Source organism: Corvus hawaiiensis, chromosome Z (genome assembly GCF_020740725.1).
Source record: "Corvus hawaiiensis isolate bCorHaw1 chromosome Z, bCorHaw1.pri.cur, whole genome shotgun sequence".
NCBI classification, from domain to species: domain Eukaryota; kingdom Metazoa; phylum Chordata; class Aves; order Passeriformes; family Corvidae; genus Corvus; species Corvus hawaiiensis.
In genome coordinates, this window is record NC_063255.1 from 70,024,797 (window position 1) to 70,050,108 (window position 25,312).

The 25,312-nt window shown below is 41.2% G+C and overlaps 1 protein-coding gene across 1 annotated transcript in view; it reads left to right on the plus strand.

Moving 5' to 3' along the window:
• Positions 1 to 25,312, plus strand: part of MCC (MCC regulator of WNT signaling pathway) — a 187,522-nt gene that overhangs the window by 157,254 nt on the left and 4,956 nt on the right. The window contains 5 exon segments of the mRNA XM_048292897.1: positions 202 to 302; positions 2,517 to 2,700; positions 9,406 to 9,640; positions 15,442 to 15,648; positions 16,609 to 16,706. Coding sequence (XP_048148854.1) covers positions 202 to 302; positions 2,517 to 2,700; positions 9,406 to 9,640; positions 15,442 to 15,648; positions 16,609 to 16,706 — 825 coding nt within the window.

The window sequence follows — 25,312 nt, forward strand, 5'->3', positions numbered from 1 at the left end:
GCACTGTTATAAGAATGAGGAGACTACTGAATGCTTGTGATAGGCTATGTGTATAATGTTATTTAATACCCCTGCTGCTAGACAAGTAGTAGAGAGTCATGAAATTAATCAGCTATCTCCTTTTTTGTTGTTGCTATTGCAGGTATTGCTCCCCTTTAAATTGCAGTTAATATTTTGTGTGATTTTTGTTTTCCCTTTCAGTGAACAGTGCATAGAAGCATATGAGCTGCTGTTGGCATTGGCAGAAAGTGAGCAGAGTCTCATTCTTGGGCAATTCAGAGCTGCAGGTGTTGGTTCTGTTGGTAAGATGTCAATGAATCACTTAATTTTTTTTGGCATGTCAGTTAGCATTAAAATTGGTTGTAATGGTGAACCATGTCATGACCCATTACTTAAGAATGTTCTCCAGTCTTTTTTTGTTTTTAAGTGTCTAAATTATTTTACACACCCCAAAAATAAGGGGAAAATACAAGAGAGCAATTTAAATTCACCTGTATATGCTATCACGAGGAGATGCCTCTTCTGGCAGGGGTGAGACTGTTGTAGGCATGCTGCTGTACAGAGTGGAATAATTAAACAATACTTGTGAGCACAGGTATCTTAGGGCCATACAGCTGTGGTAATTCCAAATCCAGATTCAGTAAGATTGACTCCCCAGAAACTGAGTCTAATCTATGAAAAACTGGGATTAAAACAATACAAAGGTAGTACTGAATAGTTACAAATAAAAATTTTTTTAAATGCTCTGAAATTTTAAAACATTTTATATCCTGTTTAGCCTGTATGTTACGGATTTTTCTTATTCTGTGGTTAGTTAATCCTGTGGCTAAGTGTTGTTTTTTAATATGCTGCCTGCTAAGTAGTGGAGCAAGCCACTATCATAGGTACAGTACAGTTCAGAAATTTGGAGCTTGACTTTGCTGCTGGCTCCATTCTTCTGATAGAAAGAGGTGATTACACAATGAAATTCCAGTGTTATTAATCCCATTCCTTTTACTGATAGGAGAAGGCAGCCACAGTAATCTTCAAGCAGAAAGAAGGGAAACATTCAGAGAGAGAATAGCTCTTCATACTGTGCTGAGGCACAGCAAGTGCCTGGTGTGTTAGGAGCACTGGCTTCTCAGTAGAGGGGAAGTCTGAGATTTTCTTCCACCTTTCTCCCAAACTCTGTTCATTCCTTTCCACAATGTGCTAGGGAACTTCTCCCAGCTGGCACAGATCATTGAGTAGCAAAATTGAATTTAGGCTTGGATTTTCTACTCCTGTACGTGGTTGAAAGAAATCTTAGAAGAGAGAAATACTTTGGGTTTGAGTAGGGTTTCGTCTGACATGGGTTTTATGGAAGAGATTGTAATTAAATTTTTCTGTAGGTGTCTGTCTACAGCTCTTAATTATGGTATTATCAGTTACAGCCCTGAGAGAGAAACAGTGCAAATTTCCCATTACACAGTACAGCATGGAGGAAGTTGTGTATGGTTTTATGTACCTTTACTTCACCATGAAATTTGATTAACACACCTAGATAAAATAACAGATTATTGGTTTGAAGATCAGTCAAGCTTTATATCAACATCTGTGAGTGGAGAATTCATGGGAGTTGCATCACTTAAAGCTGAGCATATCCAGCTTCTCTTAACAGAACATTCACCCTTCCTTTCTTCCTCATAAATGTTACTTCTAGTCCATGCACTTCACTCAGCAAGTGTGAAGTACAGGTAATTGACTTGAACAAGGATTAAATGGAAATCTAACACAGAGCAAGCTGTTGGGTTTTGGTAAAGTATGAATATTATGTAGCTTAATATACAAATGCATTTGTAGATTTTCTGTGTAGCCAGTAACAGTCTCAATTTAATGACTTGATTGCAGCTGGAAGATTGTAGGAGTAGTGACAATGGTGGTTTCAGTCCTGCTTCTCCTGAAGCTTACCAGCTACACAGGTGCTGTATAACCACTAAAAATTAGAGCAATTTAGTAAACCAGTGCTGGTTTTCTTTTGGCTTAGTATGCGTGACTGTAAACTGTGAGAGGCTGCTTCTGAGCACAGAGCAATTCTGTCTGGCCAGATGGCCTGTGAGAAGGTGTCCTGGCAAACCATCAGGCTTGAGATCAAGGTGCCTGTGAGAAGAAGCTCTGGAAATGACTACACTGTGACACCACACTGCACTGACTGGAGTAAGAGTTGTAATTGAGGCTGAGGCTTTTCCACTGTGTTCATAATTTGAGCATCCAAACATAATGTTAATGCAGAATGCAAACCATTGCAAACAGACAAGCTAAAATCATACATCACTTAAGACATATTGCCTGGAGCCACAAGTACCTGGAGCTTGTGACTGGGAGAGGGGTGCATTCAGGCCAGTATCCCAGTTACCTCTGATGCTCACACAGAAGTGAAGTTGCTTTTACCTAACAGATTGGTAATTTATTGTCGTTGTCTTGGTATAAACTGAGAGCGAGTAGAAGGATCTCTACTCTTGCCTTAATTTCTGTCTGAAACATTGTTTGAACACTAGGGGACCAGACAGGTGATGAAAATGTCACCCAGATGCTTAAGAGGGCTCATGACTGCAGGAAGACAGCTGAGAATGCAGCAAAAGCCTTGCTGATGAAACTGGATGGGAGCTGCGGGGGAGCCTATGCAGTCACAGGTTGTAGCGTGCAGCCCTGGGAAAGCCTCTCCTCCAACAGCCACACCAGGTAACTGAAACTCTTCTGCTACCCTAATCTCCTAACCTTTGATTTCAGACCAAAAATTATGTTCTATTGTATTTGCTGAGCTACCTCTCCTCACCCCAGTCCTCTAGCTTCTGTGCTTTGATTTATAAGTCACCATGCCTCAGTGGTCTAATTGTCTTTGGACTTTGAGCAACTCCAGCCAAGAAGGGTTTTGTATAAATTTGTTTCAAATGGGTGACTCAGAACTTTGATCTTCCTCATAAAGGGCAAAACCATTACATTTGTTTTACTACAGTGACTTTCTTGCTGTTTTATTGGAACTGATATCATGCACCTGTTACTCATACCTATTGTATGCAGACAGCACAGATGTGTAGTGAACGAGAGATCTGAAACAGGCTTTCACTGGCATTTTGGAGTGCTCAAGGATTGTCTTCAAAATGTTGCAAATCTAGCCATTCTGTTTTAAACCATTGTCTCTCCCTTCTCCTTACCCTTTGCCCCCCTCCAAATTCTTCTTCCCATCCTGTTCTTTTCACTCGTGGAGTGGAATAGAGTGGGTTTTTCCAGGAAAGACTGGAAAAAAAGAACTTTTTCTGAAGACCTATAAAATAATGAAACTTAGATGAGCTATTATTGTAGAAGTATTCCAGCTCAAATATATCTGCCAGCAGCTTCATTTTGAGTTTTTGCCTGCCTGTGGTATAATTGTACTCTGCAGTGAATATGTGTGCTTGTGTATGGATACAAATTTGGCAAGTGTCCTGGATAAATATAGATGAACATTTTTCTCTTTAAAAGTTATTTTTGTTTCTCAGATTTGCTCTAAAACTTCATTTTAATTCAGTTTTCTAGCCAATTCTTTATTCAAATGCTGTCATTTTTTTGACACTTCAGGAGTTTATTTTAGTACTATATCATTTCTTTTTCTTGCTGATGCCTCCTCCAAAGGATCTTATTTCCTGCCATATGACTGGCATGGAATAGCTAAAAAGTGAGCAAAAAGGTAATCTGAGGGAACAGGGTCCTAATGTGAGGTGAATTTTAATGTTTTATTCAGAGAAGTTTTCTGGTGCACTCTCAGTCCAAGAAAGCTGTGTCTTTATATAGAAATTATTGTGGCAGCACCTGTGCTAGTAGTACACTGATCGCACTTTGTAACAGAAGCATTTACCAGCCTTGGAAAGAAATAACATAAAGCTGTTTCAAGCACTTGGCTTGCTGTGTCTTAGGCTGTATCTACACCTGTATGTGAATGTGTTGTCTGTCTACACGTAGTAACACATCGTTTTCCATTCTATTGTTTGAAAGGATCATTTTCAGTTTTTCATAACTACCTCAGTGGTTTTTTTCCTTGTGAGGTATCTGGCGTGTAGTCAAGGCATAGTAATTTTTTTTTTCTTGAAAACAGTTCAGGTATTTTCCAGTACTGACAGGGAAGAACTGGGGGGGGAGGGGGGAAGGGGTTGTTCTTGTTTTAGTGTTTGCTTTCCTAGCCTTTCACTGAAAGTGTTTGGTAGGAATATAGTATCTACAGCTCTTGCTTGCTTTAACAGAATTTTTGGGAGGCTAAGAGAGGGAGGATAAGAGTCTGTGTGTCTGTGTTCGTTGGTGGTCAGCTGGACCTGTGTGTGTGTGTGTCCGAGTGAAGTGTTGGCTCAGTGGATAAAGTTTCAGCAGAGCATGTTTAAAGTGGCAATGGATTTAAAATTTCATCAGGACGAACTATGTCATGAATGTGAAAATGCAATTATGACTGTTCTTATATGAAAGAGACATTTTAGCTTGAGCCATTATCACTATAGTATTTTTAGTTCTGGTGTGGAGAAAGATACTGTGCTGAATGAGGTAACTTTTACAGTTTTTTTTTTAAATATGTGGAATATAGGAGATGAAAGCTCTTGTCACTCACCCAGAGGGCACACACAGGGAATTTGTGACATAGGCATCCTGATCTGATTGTCACTTACACATTGTTGTCCTTCTCCCCTCCCCCCATGCCCAAAGTAATTTATCTTTGCCTAAGCATACATATCAATGAAACATTTTTGAAACTTCAGCTTCTCCAGAAAATATAAATCTTCTCTTCTTTCCTTCTGTTCTGTTCAAGTGACATGTGGTTAGAGGTGTTTTTAGATTTTTTTTCTTCCTGTGGACCCTGACTCAAAAGAGAGGAATCATTCCCCTCTTCAGCTTACAGACACATGACATTGTGCCAGCCCATTGATGGAAAGCCTGTCTTTATCCAAAAGGCGCATGCTTTTCTATATTTGTATCACAGAACCACAGAATTATCAAGTTTGGAAGAGACCTTCAAGGTCATCCAGTCCAACCATCACCCCTGCACCACCATAACCACCCCTAAACCTTATCCACAAGTGCCACATCCAGACTCGTCTTGAACGCTTCCAGAGGTGGTGACTCCACTGACTATCTCGGCAGCTTAATCCAATGCCTGACCACTCTTTCAGTGAAAATTTTTTTCCAGTATCTAATCTGAACCTGCCCTGGCACAATTTAAGGTCATTTCCTCTCACCTCCAGTGAGTGCTGTGTGAGCCACCCGCCACTTGGGGACCACTGCAAGAATACTTTTACAGTATTTGATTGAAACATTCTTTGAATCTGCAAAATTTATTTTTCTTGCCTTAGATGTTTTAGTGTGGCAGGCTTTTAGTTGCAGATATGTATTGCTACCTTTTCCCTTTGAAACTAAATGAATAAAGCAGTACTAGGATGATGAAAACTGTCCTTTGCTGACACTTGTGAAAAATGACCAATTCTTCCTGTTGTTTGAAATCCTGTAGCATATGGAGTTACAGTGGAATTGTTGTCCCATCTTGGGCTTTGAAATTTCAAATGAGATTCTGAATGTCAAATCATTGGACGCATTACTGAGAGTAAATGCTTCGTGACCTACTAGTGACAAGTGGTTAAAGACTGTAAAAGAGAGCAACTGAAATGAAAATAAATGAAATGCAATGAAAGAGCATCTAAATAATGCTAAAAAAGCAGTACCACAATAATGTTGCCAATTCAGATTTTGAAAATAGAAATTGGTTTGCAATATAGTTGGAAGTCATAATTACTTTAAATGGACAGAAGCTAGGTATAGAACATACACTGCCAACAAGGTTTGACTGATTGCACCTTTGGAAGGAAACAAAAGGGAAGAAGCCCAGTTGTAACACTGACTGAAAATATGGTGTATTTTATTCCCTGCTGTGCTAGTAAGCCCAACCTTACATCTGGGTTCATGGCAGGACAGATTTGGTCCATTACATGCAAAGGCAGTTCTTTTCAGTATTATGCAGTGTCACAAAATATCTGAACTCAATCAAGTGTAGGAATATATATCTCCTCAGAACCATCTCAGGTTTCAGATAAGTTGGTGACAGACAAGATTATCTTAGCTGAGGCATGCAAATAAGTTATTTAGAAATGTCCAAACAGTTATCTTAGTGTTATCTGTGTAACACTGTTGCTGGACTGAAGCAGTCTCAGAAGGAAGCAGAGCAGTTTACCAAAGGTTCTGATTTTAGCTGTTGTTTATCCTTTCCCTGGTTGGGGTATTTTTCAGTTTGTCAGGAGGTTACTACCTTCTGGCATTTTGCTGTTTCAGATCTCAAGCTACAATGTTCAGCCAGAAAGAAGGTGTTTGGGCTGTGTATACTGCGGATCGAGGGTATTCTTCAAAGCGTTAGGCCATGTGCAGGTATTCAAGCAAGTTCCTGGATTCAGTTCTGACAGTGTTAATATCAGTTCTGCCAAGTGTATTATCCACACCATTGCTGAATTGCAGATTTATTTATTTATTGACTTCATTTTTAACAGATAAAATGATGCTCATATAGGGTTTTGTGGACAAATTTTTGTAGTGTACAGAAACTACTCACAGAGAAGCACTGCTGAAAGCATCCTTTATATCCGTCCGCTGCATTTTATACACACACACTCATGCCAGAAAATAAGACTGACATTGTGCTGTACCAGCCCACATATTTTCCACAAATTGTATATGAAAATTAATTTGCCGTCACCCAGGCATGACATCATCATAAAAGACTTGAGGGATGAAACAAGTGTGAAGAACATTTCTCCTTGCTTGTTCTGATATAGCATCAGTGAGAATGGGCAGATTGATGTTGTATTCCCTCCAGCTGTGATGAAACTGTGATCCTTTCTCTGTCCTCACCTAAAGACTTGAGAAATGAGAAACTGCACATCTTTTGCAACAGTTTCCTGTGGGTTTTGGATGGATGCATTATACTATAAACATTTTCTTTTGTCCAGATTGCTGTTCAGAAGGGAGGGAATATCAGAAATTCAGGATGAAGTGCTCACCAGCTGTCATCCCTTAAAGAGAGCAGCACTGAACCTGCACTGTGGCTGTGGAGAGCTGTTAGGTGGGGCTTTTGGGGGAGCACACCCTGGCAGAGTTGCCGGGGAGATCAGAAACACTGCAGTGTAGTTTCTGTCCCTTCCTCCCCAGTTGCTTCCAGTCTTCTGGGTGGGGACATGCTGCTAAATGCAGGGGGAGAGTGAAGGTTCTTGTCCTCTTGTGTGCTGGCTGAGAAACAAGTTCCTTGCTGAGCTCCCCTCAACTTCTTAAAAAAAACCAAAAAAAAAAACCGAGAAGAAGAGCAGCTTGCTAGCAATTCACCAGAGGAGCCAACTCAGCTGCAGACAGGCAGGCAGCCAGCCAGGACTGAAGTAAAAGCAGCCTCAGTATCACTGGCAACAGCCCAGACTGCCTTCCTCAGTTTGGACTGCACTCCCCTAACATATATGTGCATAGCTGTGGGTCTTTAAGGGCCAAAGTCTGCGAGTATGCACAGCGAATGAGGTCCAGCTCCACATAACAAACTTTCAGCGTTTTTTTGCTCAGGTTTCATTTGCAGCAGGAGGGCTGGGTTTTCTTTCCTTTGCAAGCAAAAACTGAGATGAGGTCTTTGTGCCCCAGGATTTGAAGCCTTTAAAAGTTATCCTTCCTCCAACAACAGCTGTTTTACATTTAATCCAGAAAAGCTCTGCAATTGCAGTCTTTGGGTGCTGAGGAAGAAACTTGCTATATGACTTCAGTACAGCATTAAATATTTTCACATTGTCTATCCTCATTATTTTTATATAAATATCTACTTCAGCAAGATGCCTTTAGGCTCAGTAAAGCAAGATTTCAAGGTTTTCTAATAAAGAAACAGTATGAACAAAAATTTGTTTCAGTTTGAGAGGGTTTCTATGTATAGGTACTGAGTGCTCTTAAGCTTTGCTGCTGAAGGACATGGATGAAAACAAAAACAAAGACCAGTTTACAGTTGCGTCGACTATGGCAGGCACCTCTTATCCCTCAGAAAATGAGAGAATAATGTGAAATTAACACAGAACTGTAATAAAGAGCTGTAATGTCATATTTCATGAGGAGGAGGGATTTTGAGAAATCTTTGTAGACCTGCCAATTCTCTATCTTCTCCAAGGCTGTGCTTGGAATTTGTGGGAAGATGGGCAATTATTTGAAGCACTTCAAAATCAGTGTAGCTTTAACTGAAGAAAAACCAAAGGAAAGATAAAATTCAAGCCTTTCTTGGTAGGCTTCCCCTTTGCACATGCATAATATTTTAGGACATCATCATGGCTCTCATAGCATCTAGCGGGTGGGACTTTTCCTCTTAGTACAAAAATGTTGAACAGCAGTGCAATTTGATACAGAAAGTGATTTATTCCCCTGCTGATAACTGAGATCATCTAGCATTCCAGACAGCTGCAGTTAATGGATGACTTATCCCTCACCCGGCAGCTGATTACAAGACCTCAGGAGACAGCAGGCAGCTTTGAGTTACGCTCTAGAAACAACATAGCATTTTATTTTCCTTTCAGTGTTATTGCAAATACATTCAGCCCCAGAATACTACAGCTGTGTCAGTGTGGGCCCCCTGCAGCACTGGCGTGCAAGGAGGTGGGTAGGCAGCACTCAGCCACCATTGCTCTAAAGACGTTATTACCCCGTTCTGCAATCTCTGTGTAAACGCTTGTGGGGCAGAGCATTGGGCCCTCATTTGTTCAGAAGACCCACCAAGTCTTTTATGATGACTTTTTATTAGAATTCCTGCTACTCTATGGGTTTGTTTTAAATCACTCTAGCCCTGAAGGAGTGTCAGTATGCTGAGGAGTACACCTTCACATGAACTGAATGATGCTATCTCCCAGCAACTGCCAGTGGAATTTTGCTCAGGTTGATTCCTAACAGTATCCATTAAAATATCCGAGGTGGTAACTGGTATAATCATCAGCAGAGATAAATCAAGTCTGGGTTGATTCTTTTTTCCTGCTTCTCAAAAAAGATGAAGACTCAGTGTCTGAGCAGCTTGCTATGCTAGGTTATTGCTAAGAAGTCTTAAGTAGCTTTTTTTTCTTCCTTTTTAATTAAACAAAAAATACTTTTTTTCAGAAGACACCATTTCAGAAAAAGTAATTCAGTTACACATCACTAAATATCTGATTTGCAGAGAAGTTGTCACATGATTTAATTTTCTCATGCAGCTTAGAAAATTTCTTTTCTGAATTTGTCACATCTCACATTGCAATGTCTGGTCCATACGTTTGTGTCCTTTCTGTAAACTTCTGAGTAAGACTCAGATGCATTGATGAAGTATTTGGAGGGTGTTTGATGTAAAAATTAAGATTTTGTTCCAAATGTGTATTTTTTTAATGCCATTCTTTCTCTTTCCAGTACTACCAGCTCAACCGCAAGCAGTTGTGACACAGAATTTACGAAGGAGGATGAGCAGCGGCTGAAGGATTACATCCAGCAGCTGAAAAACGACAGGGCAGCAGTGAAGCTGACAATGCTGGAGCTGGAAAGCATCCACATTGATCCCCTTAGTTATGACGTTAAGCCACGTGGAGACAGCCAGAGGCTGGACCTGGAAAATGCAGTCTTGATGCAGGAACTCATGGCAATGAAGGTATTTTATTCATAACCAAGAGGGGAGCTGCTCTGCTGTCAATGCCCCTGTGCCACTAAACATGCTCAGTCACACACGTGGGAGGCTTTTGTCATGGTCACTGGGTAATAAAGGGTAACTTTGTTGAAACACATAATCTGGACTGAAAGTAGGCAGAAAGCGACAGAAGGCAGTGCATTAACAGTGATGAGCTATGTGTGTTTTGAATTAGGCAAGGACTTCATCTGTGTCTGTAAACTTGGAATGTTCTTCTTGACAAACCAGATGCTCTGTCTCTAAGAGATATGGCAGCTGAATTGCTCAAGGATGACCAAAAACCATGATTCAGCACTTCCCAAGAGACAGTTCATTACTTACGAGCTTGCAAATGTGTGCATCATGAATATTTGTGAACTGAAGCAGAACAAACTCAGTTCCTTTTAATATTGCTGTGGGAGGAGGAATGATCAAATGTCCTCCCTAATGCTCTCTGGCAGTTGGTCACAAGTCCTGAGCTGTTCTAGGCATCGTGTTGCAATCTGTAGCTCAGTCCAGAGTCTGAGCAAAGAGTAGGGTGTGTAATGAGTTGCATTAACTCAGGGTTTTGGAGAAAACCCTGGTTATATGTCCCGTTCTAAAGATGTGATCTAGAAAAGCTGATCTTTATTGACCAGGTGTAGAGCTTACATCATTTTAAATCTGTCTTCTCTGTTGATTTTGAGAGGTGAACTAAAACATAGGAACATATCAAAGGCAATAAAAGTATACGTCTGCATTCAGAATTTGTCTAGTTTTGGTTCAGTTTAAGTAAGTTTAATTTCTGCATTTTAGCAAGTGCTAATTTAGCCAACTAATTGCAGAAATGTCAGGTGATGGTATTGAGTGGGACAGCAAATCCTAACAGTTTCATAAGCTTCTAAAGTTACAGATTTTTGTTCAGACGTGCTGCTTCTGGCTCAGTGGTAGCCTGGTAATGATAATTATGTTCTTAGTGGTGCTGCTTTTCCATGACAACAGACACAGTTTTGCAATAATGCGTTCATTATTTGCAGTTAGGAAAAGATTGCTTCCTAGCTAGATTTAAAAATTATATTAGTTGTTTGAATACATTGTGGCCAACAGCAATGTATTCCCCACAACTAAAGCATGCAAGATGTACTGGAAGATGTTGGTAGATAATTAGAAGTGTATTTCAGATATCACACTTCCTTCTCCTTTTTTTGCATCCAGATCTTCCCTGAAATCTTTTGTACACCATTCTTACATCTATTTTTAAATTTTAAATTACTTTATTTTCGTAATTTTATTTTAATTTAAAGGTAAGGGCAAACTGTAGAGCTGTATCCCTTGTAAGTAGTGCCCTTGCCTTCTCGAACACCAGCAGATGCATATCATTGCAACTATTGAGTGCTGGTAGTCCTTTTGTTCACACAACAATCATTTAACTTGTTCTTGATACACAGCATCCATTTGGCTGGACCTGGCACATTGGGTTTTCACTGCAGGAATTGCCTCAAGAAGAGGAACATTTTCTTCTTGATTGGGTTGTGTGTAGAGCATACAGAATAGACACATTTTGCATAGGTGTCTGAAGTTACCTTCAGCCCTTTGCAGTGCAGAGAAACTGACAGTTGTGTTATTCATTGTAGTTTCTTGCACTTTGCTAGAATTCACAACTGCAGGAAAACCTTATGTTTCTGAAAGAGACATTGTGAAAACTCAGATTTGTCAAATGTGTTACCTGTCAGCTTCCGTGGTTGTTGCTCGGGTCTGCGTTGTACCTTCTTTTCTGTTTGTCAAGCTAGAACAGAGTTGAACCTAAGGTCAGGACTTATTTTGGCTTTCTGAGTATATTTGTTGTATCAATTATTTGAAACATGTACCTTACACAGAATAGCATGTGTGTCTGCCTCCTTCTGAGACAAACTAGAATTTAAGTTTCCTTATGGTATTTTATTTAACTTGAAGCAGATGGACTGCAGAAGACTTCACTGCTTAGCATTTTTAATTTGTTCCCTCCCTTCCACATTTTTAGCAAGGATGATACAGCCGGACCAAGCTACTCAACGACTTCGTGCACTGCTGGGTCTTACAATCTCTTACTGTCTCCCAGAACTTGGTTCTGTGTTGGAATATCTTCCATTTTTGATTCCCTGTAAAAACTGATCACCACAGTTTGGAAATACCTTTACAACACTAGTTCTTCATTATTAATTAGAAAAACGGTTTGAGGGTGATTGTTGCCCTGTTTATTACTATTTTTTTACTGATCCAGAGTGTAAGACACAGTTGTCTGCCAGTACTTGTGTAAAATTCAATTCTTTGCTTCAAGCAATAATTAACCATGTTTCCAAATACGTTCACGTCCGTGGTTTGTCATCATTCAGTGGTCTTGCTTTGAGGGCAGTTGTTGTCATGCCCCAGTTAGCAAGGAGATTACTTCTGATGGGTGTAAATAGTTCTTGGTTTACAGCCCTTCTGCATTTCAAAGGACTTAATCTAGATAAGAAGTCTCAGCTTTCTACACCGATAATTTTTCCTCTTTTGTGTACAGGTGTTGATAATGTTGTTCATTATGTGCTTTGAGACTACAGTCTCTTGGTGGAAAATGTTAAGAATTCCATTGTCCACCTTTGTTACAGCACTTCATGCTCCTACAGATTTATGTAGTGAAATACAGTTAACTAGAGCATGACATTTGTCTGCTCTGATGTTTGTTTTAATTCTGAAGGCTGGTATGTCCCACCTTGGTTACTGTGGTCCTCGTGGAGTCATGACTTTTTGTGACTTTTAGAACTTTTTGCCACATTAGAGTCCTACATGACCAAATCGAATACAAGTTTTGATTTTGATTCCCTGGTGTTTCTGATCACTTTGAATCAGGAGTTTTTAATTTTCATTCAAGTTTTTGCCCAAATTCAGAATTACAATATGACTGCAAGTACAAAAGACCCCTCAGTATTCAATTAATTAGTCCCAAAATAACTGTTGGATTTGACACTTAAAACTTGTAAATTTGCATGGATTGCCTAAGTCTGCAATCCGCTAGAAGAGGGACCACTTGCTACCTCCTCCTTCAGGGTTTCATTTAGTAAATGCCACTTGTGCTTACACTGAAGATTCAGGTGTGTTAAACTGCAAAATGCTTCACAGCAACCTGTAGCTGGAAGAGAAGGGAAATAGTAATTATACAAAGGTGGCACTGTCATTTCAATTAAATTTAGATGCCATTTTTGGAAAACATATTTTCATGGAAAAAATTGCTGCATATGTAAAGACTCTTTAAGTAAACCTGAATTACTTGAATTTTCCCACATGAGATGTGGCTGCTGCCACTCTGTCTCACACATTGTATGGGTCCTTACAATCCTCAACTGCAGTTTTAATTTTTAACTATCTTCAACCTTTCCATGCCCTCCTGCTCGTTCCCTGGGTGCCTCTGTAAGACCCTGGCTGACAGCTTTTTAACTTTTCCCCTGCTTTGTATTTGCTTCTTTACTTCCAAGTCACACTGTTTTGACTTGAGAAAACTAACATAATGGGTGGTGCGTGATATGTCTTGTGGGACAGGATACAAACTGCTGAATTCATACATATGGTGATCTAGGCTTACTGTCTTCAAAGGAGTTAAACATTGATCCTCAAATGTATTTTGAGCTTGTATATGTTAAAATAAGTTAAAATTATGAAAATAAAACAAGCTGAAATCTTTACGTCTTTAAGTCTTACAATCTTTACATGAGAAAAACCAGTTCCACAGATTCATTGTTGTAGTGGATAAATTCACCTTTTTATTTTAGGAAATAAATGTCCCTTATTTCTGGACTGAATTTGCCTAGCTTCAGCTTCCAGTCAGGAAAGATTTGTCATGACCATCCCACACAGACACCCAAAAGTATCTTTTATTCATAAAAGTGCCAAAATACTCCGTTCAAATTACTTCTCAGCTTTCACTAAGAAGGCGAAATAGATTAATGGCTTTAGAAGTAGAGGCTTAAGAAGTTAAATGCATACACCTGAGTATATCAGACCATCCAGTTCAACTCCTATAACAAAATTTGCCCATCATTATTTATCAGTATTATTTACGCTTTCTGTTGACAAAGGAAATTAATGTAAGTTCACATAACAACTAAATTTGTGTACATCACATTGAATGAAACTGGTTGTGCTTCTAACCTTCAGTTCATGAAGAAGCAGATGAATAAATTGATGACTTAAAAGCTCATACAAACCTTTCCAAGCCCCTCAGGGTTTTTAAGATATGGATTTTATTCTTTCATGGCTGGTGATTCCGAATAAGCCATTGATTACCTGTGATGGTTGTAACTGTGATACACCTGTGTGCACTGTTTATACTTAATCCAGACAGCAGATTTTTGGTAGGAACATAGATTCCCTTCTACATAAAAAGTTAGTCTAAATATGTGTCGACATTTATTTTTGTATAACCTTGCTAATAATGGCTATAATATAAAAAACATTATTTTTTTAATTATAAGGGAAGATACCGCTGTTATTTTTGTGATTTAAGTATTTTTTTTGTTTGTTAAAAAAAAAAAAAAATAGTGACTTTTCCTAGGCTGGCCACATAAGAAACTTCTGTCTTTCAGAGGTGTCTACACAGTGAACAATTCTGGAACCAAACTGTAATACAGAAAATGTCTGCATGAACTCAGTATTCACCCATCAGGTGACCTAGGGCAAAACAAGCTAAACAGTGGGAACATTAATCTAGGTGGTGGTGGGGGGGGGGTTGTCAGTCTTTTGTTTGTTTAGTGGTGATTTTAAGCACATAACATAAATTATGTCTTAGTACTATCTCTTCAAAAGTTTTGTGGATACTAGGTTTTTCTGGGTGTAGAAAATAACTAGGCATTTTGTTCAAGAAACTTTTCTGAAGTGTTGTTAATCACAAAGAGCCTTCTGGTTCAGAAATAAGCCATCATTTGCTTTTCATGGGAGTCTGGGAGCACATGCTGAAAGAAGAATCATTGCAGTCATGCCCTGCTCTTAAACTTCTGCCCAGCCACTGTCAGACAGATGTTAAAACATAGATCTGTCCCCAAACAGTAGATGTTGTGTTAACAATAGGTGACAGCCCTGTCAGAAGCCTCAGAGCAGCAGAAGAATTGCACATAAGAAGGAGCTCTCTGACCTGAGCTTCTTTCTATTAAGTACCAGTGTCCATCCTCTGTGAATCATATTTAGGGAAGAATATGAGCGAGTGCATTTTTCTATCAAACTCAGGTTGTGTGTACTTGGGATTATGGCCATTTAGAGGAGGGAAATTATAAATGGACGTCTGATGGTGCCATACTCAGTTGCTCTTTTTGACTTAACTCATTCTACCACAGAGGCTGGTATTAAAAGGCAGGAGTATGTGACCTCTGAGTGCTGTCCTGGTCTCTCAAATCCCTTCCACTGCAATAAGACAAATTCTTACATATCAATGAGAAACTGAAATCTTGCTTTTAGGGAGGCATTTGACAAAGTCATACACTTCTAGTTTTAAGAAAATGGTCTCTGAAGGACAAAGTAGAACCAAAAAAATTGCAGCAGCAGTGGCAACCCTCTCAGATCCCTGATAGTCTAATTCTAATTCTGCTGCTGAGCTTATTTCTGAAGATCATAAAAGGGTGGCACAGATCTTTGACAAATATGCAGTGTGATTATAAAAAGTCATCTGAGTGCTGGTAGTGTTCTTTGTTAACAGAACCCTTTGGTTACAGGAGTGGATGGAAATCTCGTTTAACCTCATCTTCCTTTAGGTACCTAGTCCCATGAAGCAGCATGCTGATAATAAAATGTTTCTTCAACAGGAAGAGATGGCAGAGCTCAAGGCACAGCTTTACCTGCTGGAGAAGGAGAAGAAGGCATTGGAATTGAAGCTGAGCACTCGAGAGGCCCAGGAGCAGGCCTACCTCGTCCATATTGAGCACTTGAAGTCTGAAGTGGAAGAACAAAAAGAGCAGAGAATGAGGTCTCTCAGCTCAACCAGCAGCGGAAGCAAAGACAAACTGGGCAAGGTTGGGAGTCACACTACATTTCCAAAGTTACAAACTTGATTAATTAAACCCTTCCCGTCCCTATTGCAGTCTTTAGCATGTTCATAATTCTCCTCTTTTGTCTGTATGCAGATGTGTTCTCTCTTCCCTAGTTGTTAGGTGGTTCCTTCCATGCTGTGATTTAAGAGGACTTTGCAGAATTGGTGTTAAGCCTGAGCTAAAATAAGGGTATTTTGAGGAGTACCACAAGGCCAGTCTTGCCAAACATACAAGTTGCTGGGATTGAGGGTGTTTTGCCTGTTGTCACTCATTGGGAACACTGGAAGGGAGTCTAGTCAAAATGCGATTCTCCCCTAAACACAAAATATGAAAAAATTAACGCTCATTTCTAGGAAGCATTTAGAGCATTGAATGACAATCTCTTTCTACAAGTTAGATTGTAATAATTTGAGAATGAAGACTTTTCTTCCCTTATTGCAAAATAATGCAAGATAATGCAAGATAAGCAGATTTTTGCATTTGCAGTAATAATTTGCATTAAGAAATAAATACCTTGGAAAACTTCAATTTGTCTTATTTTAGTGCTGTGTCCCCAGAAAATTTCAATAATATGTTTAAAAACAAAAACCAAGAGGTACATCTTTCTTACTTGTTCCTGGCCATCATCTGAATTTTTTGATCCCAGTGCTGCTTTGTTTCAAGTGTGGTGTCAAAAGAAATACAAGGGCACCAGCAGTTTTGCGCACTGTAGCAGAATTCTGCAAGTCAGTGAGCTGTGGTGGTTTAAAAAGCATTCAGAGGCACTTGTGAAGTATTAATCTGTTCATTCCTTGGTATGTTGGTACACTGCCATGTTGCTGTAGCATTGTTTTCTTTATTTCACCTTCATTTTAAAAGTAACTGTGAACTAAGAGGCTTTCAGAATTTTCCTATTAAGATGGTCAGTAACTTCTAATTAGGTGGCTTTTCCTCCTTTCCCAGGAATGCAGTGATGGCACTGCAACACCGCTAACACTCGCTGAGCTGAGACCATACAATGAGAGTGAACTGACTGCTGAGCTGACAAATGCGCTCAGGAGGTAAGCACAGCTTCCCTCACCAGGGACAGGACTTGTCCTGTAAGTCCAGGGAAAGGTTTATTTCTGAGCCTTCACGCTAACCCTCAGGTGGTTTGAAGAGTGATCACAGATTTGTGCTGTGAAAAGAAAAATGATCAAAGTCCTTCTAATTTTCCCCTCCCTTCTGCTGTTGTTCTTTAGCTGGTGGAAGTCTTCACATGGTGCTCAACTCCATTCTCCTGGAGGTTTTCTAAAATTCAGTTGAATTTTAGAAATAAAAGAAACCTTCAAAATGGCAGTTAATTACCATATTCAGGCAAGAGTATGAGACATAAAACAGTGACAAGACTTCCTCGTGTGCATAAAAAAAGCCTTCAGTGAAGACAGGATTTGAAGTGTGATCTTTGGTTAAGAAGGTTGGCCTCAGGTTAGAACTTGGGTAGGAGTTACGGGAGTGGGAATTGCAGGCATTTTGATGACTCAGATGCTTCATTTGCCTCCTGAGTGTGTAAGTGGAGCCACAGTTCAATTACAAATGACATTGTGTGAGGCATTAGCTTTCCAATGGGAGAGAAAATTGATGTCTTGACAAACAGCTTTTAGCAACAGCCAGATTTTAAGCCTAAGCTTTCAGTACAGTTATACATTAGCTAGATATTTGTTTGTGCAGCAGTTTTTCATGCACCAGCTATGTGGTAAACTTCATGACAAAGAAATTCACAGTTTCGATAATGGTTTCAGTACTTGTTCCACCTTTTCCTAGAAATGGCTGTCTGATACCTAATCTGGTTTTTACATTTAGTACCTGTCCAAAATGCTGCTAAGAATTTTGGCTGGGAAGAGTGTGTTTTACGGTAATGGTGTTTCCACCCTCTTTGAGGGTGGAATGTCCTTTCAGGCAGCTGTGGTGTTTCATTCCTGAGGTGCTTTTTCTCATAGGTGCAATGTGTGGTGTGCCTAGGGACACTTAAGCCTGAAAGGCATTATGTAAAAATGTAAGATCATTACCACTGCAGAATCAATGCATTTCATACCATTTGCTTAGTAGTCTGGCAGTCGCTGAGTACTTAGTTTGCATGATGCAGGAAACGAAATTCCGTGGGTAAAATAATCAAAACTGTCACTTGTGTGTGGGTGGATAAAACCCATCGACGAAGTAATTTACATTAACATTGCAGAGAGCCATTGGCCTCCCCCGGATCCCCACCCTGCAGCCCTGGTGTGAGCTGCTCCACCCTTCACTCAAGCTGCTGCTTCTTCCTGCTCTTGTTATTTGCTCCTGGATGTCGAGAAGATGCCAGTGCCCTTAGTTAGCAGAGGTTTGAGTATAGTCATGAAACGGGGTTTGCTGACAGCACAGAGAAAACAACTTTGCTTTATGTACTAGGCCTTAAATTGATTAGCATGGATTTCCAGCCAAGGGCCTCGCAAGTACAGTTTGTCAGGCAGAAATGGAGAGGAAAAATAATCGGATTAAACTGTACATAAATTGTGAAGGCTCTCTGTGTAATGGAAATACGATGGTACTAAATGTGATTGCTGCTGCCAGTGGGGCTCAAGCACAGTTCCCGCAAGCTGTGTGGACAGGGTATTTTTCTCCCTAATCAGTGTACCAGCCAAATCAGGCTGAATGGTTAGCCCTTCTTGCCCTAAAGTCTTGTCTCTGCAAGTCAGTTGAAGGTCTATCTAGCACATGGAAAAAGCTTACTGCAACCTGTTTAGCCACAGCTGTCTAAAAAATACCAGCAGTCCCTAACTGCTGTTCTGGGTAAATGGGCTCTCAAATATCAGAATGACATTTATACCATCACAAATCCACAAAAGAGTTCTAAAAATGATCAAAAGTCCTTTTTCCTCTGCAAGTGTATCCCACTCACCTGCCAAAGTAGGACCAGAATACAAAATTAAAAGTGTTTGTCCCAATAGCTGTGTTTGCTTAGGGGTGAGGGGAAGATGTGAAACAAGTGCATGTCATGGCAGTATTTAAATGCCAATGTTCAGGAGTGTTTTCAGGCTGAAACACTGTTTCAGTGGTGTTTCAAGGTTACAATTCGTTCATGAATCCAGCAATTGGTCCTACCTGTTGTTTCTTCCGACAGTAGACACTGGTGCAGGGGACAGCAAGCTGCAAGGATAGGGGCAAAAATCCATTTGTTTTTGAGCCTGTTTGTCAGAGCATGTGATACCAATCAGCAGCCCTGTTTCCTGTCCCCTCCTCATCCTGTCATTACAGAGATTAAAGTTCTGGCTGCTTCCCCCTCTACTACTTTCCAATTCTGTCCTTCTGTTGCTGTTAAATTGTCAGGTTCTTCTCAGTTAATTGAAACAGAGTGAAACCCAAGTAAAACAGCATGACATAGTTACAGTTTGGGTTTTGGTGTAGTTTGGAAGCATTTATTTGCTCAGTCTGCAAATGGTCGTGCAGCAGAACAGTCTCATCCACAGAGCCAGGCTAGCTTCTCTCTGCAGATGTGGATTTTTTTGTAAATCTGGAATCCAGCAGTGTGTTGTGAAGCTTTTGTTGGTAGTGCCCATCACCAGAAATTCAAGGCAGAAGCAGTTCTTCATCTATTGTGTCATAACATACTTGTTCTACATCAGCTCAGGATTTCCTGTGTAGTGCTCAGCATTAAAACCCATCTTTTTACAGAATTCAGTTTTCTTTTACATGGTCGCTATGCTAACTTGAAGAAATGTAAATTACCTCTGCTGTTAAAGTTATATCTAGCTTAACTGATTTCTGGTATTGCAGGCTAAGCTCACTAATTTAGAGAGACATCCTGTTCCAGCAAACAGTAATGTAAACACTTTCTGCCAGAGCCTTTAACAGTTTTATTTTCCCCTCTCTCTTTTCTTGATGGAATGATGAAGTGCTTTAATGGACATGAAGCCTCTTCTTTCTTGAGTTTGACACATCCATAAACAAGCTTCTTGGCAGTAAATACCTTATTCTTGTGAGGGCAGAAACATGTTCTCAGCAGCCTCCTGGCCTGGTGCTGACACCTTGATGATTGTGCCAGAGGCCAGTTTTGTGAGACAAGATCTGGTTGAATACCCCAAAATCAGACACGTGACACAGTCTCCTAGGGGAGACCTTAAAACAGTCTCTTCTTGCTGGTTTGTTCTGCTGTGCTGGGGCAGGGGAGTGAGAGCTGTACATGATGAGTTTGTAACTTAGTATGCACATATCAGGTTATGCATTAATGCAGGTAAATGCATTAGAGGTGGCAGGAAGGAGCTAGTAGTAATTCCATCCTGCTTTACGAGGGTTATGATAACGGTGATAGAACTGATCGTTTCTTCTGCTGAGTTCTTTCATTCTGTGAAAAATGGCCAAGCTGGAAAGCCTGAAACTTCTCCCTCTCCCTAGGCCTTGCTACAAATGCTTTGATTGTTGAGGTCCTCCTGTGGTCTCTCCTTGTATTTCCAGCTGCTGATACCTTTTCTGTCTACATAGGATTGTATTTTATTCATGTATTTAGAGAATCATTTATAAATAATTTAAATACTTGGTCAAGAGGGATCTAGCAGTACTAGGCATGGACCATGGCAGGCAAAACACTTTGTAACTAGACTGACTGTTCAGACCTCAGCTGCATCATCATTTGGCACAAAATTATGATCCTTGATGGCTGTGCAGGGTTACATGAATTGCATCAGTCTAGACATGTTTCAGTATACCCCTCACAAAAGCGTGACTTTCTATCTGGCAACACTACAAAGGAGCTTTATATTTACCATGCCTGATGTCTTCTAAGCTGAGAGATAACATAGTGAGTGATGCTACTAATTGTGAAGTTGCTGCGGAGAGAGGAAATGAGCAGTAATCAGTAGGGTTGGCAAACAGGTCTTTAAATGTTAACAAAAAGTACGTTTTGCACAGAGCTGTGGTCCCACCTCTCTGGAGTAGAAGCTGCAGGTATTTCTAGTAGGACATAAAAAATGCATCCTGTTGCAGTAACTTCCTTGTGTCTGTTGAGACAGAGCAATGTTTGTTGCAGTCTTAGGTCCTTATCCCTGTCTGAAGACCGCAACCACGTTTTGTGCCAAAAATTCTGTTCAGAGAGCAAACATTTCAGTAGAAAGCTGGGCCAAGGCATGGCAGTGACTATTTCCTGACACAGTGTCAGTGAGAGAGAAATCAAGCCACCTTCCTTTATTTTAAATTTCCGTAAACTTCATGTGATGGCATCTTAGCTTGGCACGTTTTCAAGGGCCAACCTTTGTTTCATGATAGCAGGTGTCAGTAAAAGCATCACTGAAATTCAGGCCTATCCTGAGCATCAGGCTGTCTCAGAAACGGAAATAGAAAAGGCTAGAACACGTCATACTATAATCATTCAGATTTGAAATTACTCTTTAGACTTCTACTGATTTGTAAAAGCCTCTTCTTTTTTGACCAAGGTACAGGGCAAACATGCAGTAGGTAAAAGTGGGGGGGGAGGGAGGCAGGGGTTTGTGTTCCGGACCTACTGATGCATCCTCAGCTATATTCTGTCAGTGTTTGCATATTTCTGTTCTCCAGTTATCACATCAATGAAATGAGGAAATAAGCGACTCTGAGGCAGTTGAAAGCCAGACACTAGCATGGACTACAGTCATTGCAAGTTTCAGAGACATCTTTTTTTTGTGACTGTGCAATATCCTGCTGTGTTTTCCCCTTGGCTGCCTGGGGGCTTCGGGAGGTATGGCCTATCTCTGGAAATCCCTCTGGAGAGTCCCATGGGAGAAACCTTCTCACAAGAAGAGAAGTGACTCATGCTGATATCAGGGACAGATTCCTTAGAAGCAGCTTGAGTAACTATTCTTACCATATGTTTTACAGACAACCATAATTTGTCTTTTTCTCCATTTTTTACATGGAGCAAGTAGTTCTTCTTACCACCATGTGGTTATCTGAACTGCTGAGCTGCTGTGCACTTGGATATAATCATCACAGGGAGCTCCAAATAGCTCCAGGTCTGGAGAGCTTCCAGGCTGGGCTGGCAAAGCTGGGTGGGAGGTTTGAGCAGTGAGTGTGGCAGGCATGCTGCTGCCTCCTCCAGGGCTGTTCTCCCTTTTTTCTGCCAGTATGTTGTTTCCAGGACCACACCTGGCCTGTCTCCCCGCTGCAGGTGGTGTAACACATGCCTGTGGTACTGTCTGGTTTTTGAGATCTGTTCTGAGCAACTTGACAATCAGCAAAAAAATCAGTACAGTATTTTACACTAGCAAAATGGTTTTTAAAGCACCCTCTGTCACCTCTGCAGTCAGGAAAGGCCTCCTGTGCACAGGTAGCTGGCAGCACAGGTGGTGCTTCAGCAGGTGAGCCAGGAAGGCATGGCACTGGAGGAGGGTGGCTCTCTTGGCATTTGTGTAGTGTTGCTTTGTTGCCTCTTTAAAACATTTATTACATTCTGGTTGTTTTCCTTAGCAGGCCAAGCCAGACCAGTGAGGCAAGCATGCATTTGAATTAGCTTGGGGATTCTGCATGCCAGCCTGATGTAAAATGTTAAACTGCTGATGAAAAGAAAATTTATCTGCATTCCTTTTAAATGTCCAGCTGTTATCTCCTGAGAGGAGAGGAGTCCAGATCCCTAGGAAAAAACAATCATGTGTCACCCTGTTCAACTGGAAAAGTCAGAGGGGAGTGAGGGATGGTGCCAGGCTCACTACAGCAGGAGGGTATCAGGGGAGGAGTGGAGTGTGGGATGTGCCTTCCCTTCAAAGCAGGGGTCCCGAAGATAGCTACAGACCATGCAGGAGGTGCCTTCCCTCCCTCCCCTTCCCCACCCCCAGTGGCCTGGGGCTGCCCTGCTGGCATGGATAGCTCTGCCAGGGATCTTCGTGCCTTTGTCCCCCTGGGCTAGCTGCTCCTGGTGCTGCTGTGTCAGGGCTTTGAGCCTGCTGAGCTGAACCTGCTCATACCACTCCTCAGGGGAATGCAGGATTTGAAGGGATCTGCCTGTAGCAGATCTCTTCTGATGGGTAAGAGGATGTGCCTTAGGGATGGCAAGACTCCTCTGCCTGGCTGTGGGAAAGCTTCTCACCTCTTCATTTGGAGACAACTCATTGTTCCCCTTTTGCTTCAGATTTGGCAAGAGCTGTGGTGCTCTTGACCCCAGGGCAGAGGGGTGGTAGCTGGTGCTTTCATAAGAAGGGGAGTTAGCTGGTTGCACTCCAAGCCAGGGGCAGAAAAATCAACTTCTGTGTGCCAGAGAAGAGCAGCTTCCTGTTTGCAGCACCGGGGAATTTTCAATGAAATCAGCAAGAGCAGGAAAATCCAGGAAGAATTCTAGAAGCACATGAAACCTGAACATGTCTGGAAAAGCCCAGACTGCAGGGAAAATATAAAGGTGCTCATGACCTTGCTTACATTACTGTGTGCCAAACATGGTGTGTGTGGAGGCCAAATTCACATAAACACAGTTTCCTTTATGGCCCTGGCAGAATTCCCCTCTCTCTGAACTGGTAGCATTGAAACCAGAGAACACCAGTTAGCCCCTTCCTATTCAGCCATCCTGAAACAAAAAGCCCTTGAAAACCACTATGCAACTGCCCACTGAGTGTTTTGATTGTGAAAATACCAAACAAAAGCCTTTATTACCAGCACATTAGGCATTTCACTGAAAATAGTGTTTTTAGCAGATGTTGTAGGCTGTAGGCCTTTGAATACACTCATTCTGAGCTTTTCCCTGGGAAGGGAGCAGTCAGAGATTTCCCCATCCGACTCCTCAGCAGCAGAGAGCCCTTGTGCTGAAGGGAGCCATGCCCCCAGATCATAGACTCGTTCCCTCTTCTGGGAATACTTGCTCATTCTCTCTGTGCACATGAAGTGTTGTGGCTGTGTTTTCTGAAGCTGCAACTTGCAGTAGCCACTTGGAGGAGGAACTGTTGGGATAAAAATCTCTGTTGACTTCTGCAGTCCAATAGACTTGTGAGTCAGGGGCTCACAGAAACTGTGTTCTCCGAAAAATACTTGCTTCTCCTTTCCTCTTCACATCAAAATACACAGATAAATGCTTTCTTGGGATACACTGAGGTCCATATTACTGCCCTGGGGCACAATAGCTGAGTTTGGTGTGTATGCTTCCATGGGAGTTTGGACCTCAGACTGGAAGACTGGCAGCAGCAGGCTGTGCCTACATCAGTAGGATGTTTCATATATCTGTCACATCACACGCAGTTCCATCCCTGGTTTGCAACTCTGGCGTGCTCTCATTGTGGACACCTGCTTCATATGCAAGATTGAAAATACTCTGCCATATTAAGCCTGTAGTGGCTGATTTTCCACATCCTGCAGTCAGGAAAGTACTGTGGTGCTGGAAATCCCCTTAGGACAGCACCTCAGGATTCAGTACCACTCCTGTTCACTGCCTAACTAAGCGATCAGTTTTGAAGAGAAATAAGTAAGGACAACTCTTTCTGACCAAACTGAGGTGATCAGTGATAGAAACTGAGGGAAGCAGGAGTCAGCATTGCGAGGCTTGGGGTTCTTACTAGCCCGTGAGGTACAGGTCTGAGCTCTCTCATCTGCTACTCAAACAGAAGATGCAGCACTCTGGGGGAAACCTTACATGTTTTTAGTGTGTAATAGTCATTAACCAAGTGCATTTTCATTTCCCCAGAGTAAACCAAGATGTTTGCTCTGCCTTTGCTGTTGCTGCTGTGTCTGGCTACTCAGGTGTGACTTGTTCTATGAAATGTCTCCTGAAGTGAGGATATTTAAATAGGCAGTTTTAAAATTAGGAACAGGTGTAAAGGTAGATCTCTATGGATTGTTTTTTCAGATTTTTGGGACATTTCAGCACATGCAATCAAACCACCAATTGTTTTCCATGAGATTAAGGTTGAGTAGGTATTATCTAGTGCTGTTTCACTGACTTCAAGACATCATGAAAAGCCAAAAGAAATACATGTATTTTACTGGTGCCAATGTAAATTTGAGTCATCTATAGAAGTATTACCCACTGTTTCCTATTTGGCTAGAATGTTCAGAACTGGCATCTCAAAAGATCTTTAAGTAGCTTAAACAGGGTGCTTACCACTCCGTTGGCTCTGTGTCTTTGACAAGCAGCAAGACAAGGATGTTGTAGACCAAATGTAAAGAAATACAGCTCAGGCTGAACAGGGCTGGTTGAAAGGTGTGTGTGAAAAACAGACAAAAGGTGATATCATTGTTTTATCGGGTAACAGTCACCATAGCAACCAAACTTTACCACGCATGAAGAGTTCCTCAAAGTCTTTCCACTGTGTTTCTTTTCCACGCAGCTTTTATTACAGCAGTTGTGTGAAGGACCTCAGCTGCAGTGAACTGTGGCTCTACTGGGCTCTTTCCCGTGGGACTGTGTGCAGTGTTTTCACAGCTATACCTTTTCTTGCGCATGATGTCAAATCAGCCTCATGTGGTTTTGAGATTTCTCTGCCCATCCAAACACTGTGGATGTTTATTCTACTGGATTTGCTGTTCACCCTAGGTCATCGTGCTGGGAATGGTGCTACTGAGCCTTCCCCAGAGCCCTTGGCAGTGGCAACCTTTGGAGCAGAGAAGTACCAAATTTACCCTACTCTGTTCTGGCTCATCAGTAATGCAACAAATGCATTAGGTCTGGCCACTGCCACGTCTCTTTCTTGTTTATGTTCTGGGT